This window comes from Solanum verrucosum, unplaced genomic scaffold, assembly GCF_900185275.1.
Source record: "Solanum verrucosum unplaced genomic scaffold, falcon-dt-bn FXZP01000875.1, whole genome shotgun sequence".
In the NCBI taxonomy this organism is placed as follows: domain Eukaryota; kingdom Viridiplantae; phylum Streptophyta; class Magnoliopsida; order Solanales; family Solanaceae; genus Solanum; species Solanum verrucosum.
In genome coordinates, this window is record NW_026019785.1 from 17431 (window position 1) to 20828 (window position 3398).

Genomic DNA, 3398 nt, shown 5'->3' on the forward strand with positions numbered 1-3398 from the left:
GAATACTACTGTAAAAATAATTAATAAAATGAGTTAGTTATATTTGCATGTTAGTTAACCCTAAGCCAGAAGGAAGTGACTAAGAAAGTGGAGAACTTTAGTTGTACATATTATGCTCTATTACCTTTGTTGATTCCTTTTATCAAGTCGGTTCGCTAACGTCTTTTATCTTTCTTATTTATAAGCCACAACCTACTTCGACAAGTATATATATATATATATATATTGTGCTTTAGTGTCCTCTCTCACCTCAAAATATTTCCAACTCCTTCTCTAAATTAAGCCTGTTAATATTTCAATGGCAAAAGTTCACCCAAACAAGTCAAATTATCTAAGTACAACTTCTTCATCATCGTCATCTTTTTCTTCTATTTCATCTAACTTTTATGTGAGTCCAAGAAGAGAAATATTCACTTTGTGGATGAAATCTCTAGTGTACCATGGAAATGGATGTACTGTTTATGACTCAAATGGAAAAATTGTTTATAGAATTGACAATTACAACATTAAACGTAGCAAACAAGTTCATCTCATGGATTCCAATGGCAAAGTTCTCTTCTCTATTCGAAATAGGGTAAGTACCCTTTCACCTGTTTATTTACTTAATTATATTTTCAACGATGCTGACATATTATTATTATTTTGAACAGAAAGTTCCTGTATTTGGACATTGGGATGGTTATAAATGGAGTTATGATGGAGTTACTAGTAAAGAAATACCATGGTTTCAAGTGAAGAAAATTCACAATGTTCTTAGAGAAGTTAATGTGAACTATTATAATGTTATATTAGGATGTAATTCTGAAGCAAGTTGCTATAACATTATCCTTACCACAAAATCTATCAAGATTGTGAACCAACATGGCCGACTTGTCGCTGAGGTAATTAATCTGTCAGATCACCTAAAAGATAACTATTGTTCGTAAAGGAGATGAGTTAAGTTAATTTACTAATAGTGTTAGTGAATTTGTGTTTATTTTCAGGTAAAACAAAAACAAGCAAGTTCAGGAGTATTATTTGGAGATGATGTATTAACATTGGTGGTGGAACCTCGTGTTGATCAATCATTAATTATGGCTCTTGTCACTGTTTGTGGTCTAATCCATCACAAAATTTGATTAGTACTTATTAATTAGTAGTTTAGTAGTACAAATATAAGTTTCTTCCTAGTTACTTTTTCTAATGTAATAATAATTGTAATCACTATCTTCCCTTTGTTCTTGGAAACAGAGAAAAGAGAAGTTAATTATAGTTTGTACCTTGAGGAATGAGTTGTTTACATGTAAATCTTGTGATTAAAGTTGAAGTGTACAACTCTATTATCACTAAAATAACTTAAGTAACGAGTTAGATGGCGTGAAGCTGACCTTTCGGGACTCTTGTTCAGAGAGCCTTTCTGCATTCTGACTGAGTTCTTCTAATCTTTTATCCAACTCCTCTATTCTGTCTTGAAGATCTCTCTCTTTCTCCACCTCGTCCTCAAACAACATCCTTTTCATTTCATTGCACCTAGATTTAAGGTTATCTACTTCAGATTGCAGTTTACCAGCTAATGCCTCCTTCTCATCCTTAAGAGACCTCATATTGTTTAATTCCTTAAGAGACTCATATTGTTTAATTCCTTAAGAGACCTCATATTGTTCAATTAATTAATTAATTGAGCATAGTAAAAAAATTATATATATACCATGAAAGTTTCTAGGCTCTGATACCAACGATACAGGATCACTGACCTGGTGGTGGTCCGCCCAATCATAGATCAAGTCAATATCCTTAGAGGTAGTCCAACTACATAAGAATCAAAATACACAAGAATTTTAACATAGTTTCTCAAACTACATGGTTTAATTATTTTACCCAAGCAAAGGGCCTGTCAAGAAGCTAATACATATTTTTATTGAGCTCATGTGTCTGATAGTTCTATATTTTAAAAAACAGTTAATATATATATATATATATATATATATTGCATACATAATTCAGTTTTAATACATATTACAAATTTATCATAATATTGCTATAAATGATAATAAATAGAATCAGTAATTATTTATTAAAATGTATATCGCAGTAACTTTTCCTTTAAAGTCTCCTCTTAAATAGTAAATGGGCAATTTAGGATAAATTTGACAATATCATCGTTCTATTGATCGTTCTTAAAATACAAAAAATTACGCTACATGGTATTGAAAATAAGTGGTTTTAAATTTTCGATCCTTTGCTTGTCCTATGGGCAAACTTTCAAGATCAATAGTCAATAGTGTTACCATGGTCAAAAACTTGTTAAACTTAAAAGGTTTGCTCATCAGTCATGGAGCAAACAGAGTTAAAATTTAAGGCCGTTCATTTTCAAGGTCATTTTTAAAAAAAAATCAACAGTCAACATTTGCACAAAAAAAAGTTGAAATAATATGAATTGAGTTAAGATGGGCTAAACAATATCATATAGAGGGAGTGGTCTATATGATCGAAATTGAGAGATCAAAATGACTTAGTTAATAAATTAACCCGTTCAAGCTTGGACGAATCACAATTTCATAAATTAATTTTATCACCGATAAATTCAATAGTGTTGATAATTCTGATAATTCAAAAGAGCTATCATAATTCATTGCAAACCAATATAAAATATGTGCATGTGACCATACTCTATAATAGGGGTCATGTAACCTGATCAAACTTGACTTGACCCTGGAAATTTGTTTGTATATTAGGAAACAAAAATAGAAAATAAAAATATCTATAACAAAAACCTCTCTGTGTAATTTGATACCACAAAATTGGAAACGACAATAAAACACATCATGTATTTTAATGTGTTTATGTTTTTTTTTTAATTAAACAATGAAAGGTCCATGTATTTAATAGATTGGGTTATTATATGTATATATAAAACCAGCTATATTCGAATTGGCAAAATCATGAAGAAGGGGACGTATATGGTCCTTCAAATATTTTTTGATAGTGAGTGAAGATTCCACTTTTTTAACAAAGAGTTATCTAATATATATTTGAACCTAAAGAGTTATCTAATATATATTTGAACCTAAAAATTCTCCAATACTGTTATATTATTTTGTTTTATGGGGAACATTCTACAACATAATATATCTCCACATTTATAAAAAAAACATCAAAAAAAAAAAAAAAAACTTTTCTAACACTACTTTTATTATTCCAAATATATTTAATATTACAATTTAAAGAGAAAAGAATGGAATTTTTTGCCTCCCACTAACAAAACTAAACTATAGTCTAAACAAAAAAATTTAAAACATCTTTTAATCATAGGTCATAAGAGTTTATTATTAAAATCGTCACTCAATTATCTAGTAAAATCATTTCTTCAAAACTCATTTAACTATATTTATAGCACTCAAAAGTCACTCAACTAATCA

At 29.3% G+C, this 3398-nt stretch overlaps 1 protein-coding gene across 1 annotated transcript; it reads left to right on the top strand.

The window, feature by feature from the left end:
* The first annotated feature begins 252 nt into the window (after nt 1-252).
* On the top strand, nt 253-1312 carry LOC125812288 (protein LURP-one-related 11-like). Its single transcript, XM_049491834.1, has 3 exons — nt 253-574; nt 651-881; nt 984-1312. Exons 1-3 carry the CDS (start codon nt 299-301, stop codon nt 1116-1118), a joined length of 642 nt encoding a protein of 213 aa, XP_049347791.1. The 5' UTR covers nt 253-298; the 3' UTR covers nt 1119-1312.
* Nucleotides 1313-3398: the final 2086 nt, after the last annotated feature.

Bases quoted from the DNA above. Each gene is read 5' to 3' on its own strand.
- LOC125812288 (XM_049491834.1), top strand. From the start codon at position 299: ATGGCAAAAGTTCACCCAAACAAGTCAAATTATCTAAGTACAACTTCT. The intron at 575-650 runs GTAAGTACCCTT...TATTTTGAACAG, and splicing joins TCTTCTCTATTCGAAATAGG to AAAGTTCCTGTATTTGGACA. The intron at 882-983 runs GTAATTAATCTG...GTTTATTTTCAG, and splicing joins ATGGCCGACTTGTCGCTGAG to GTAAAACAAAAACAAGCAAG.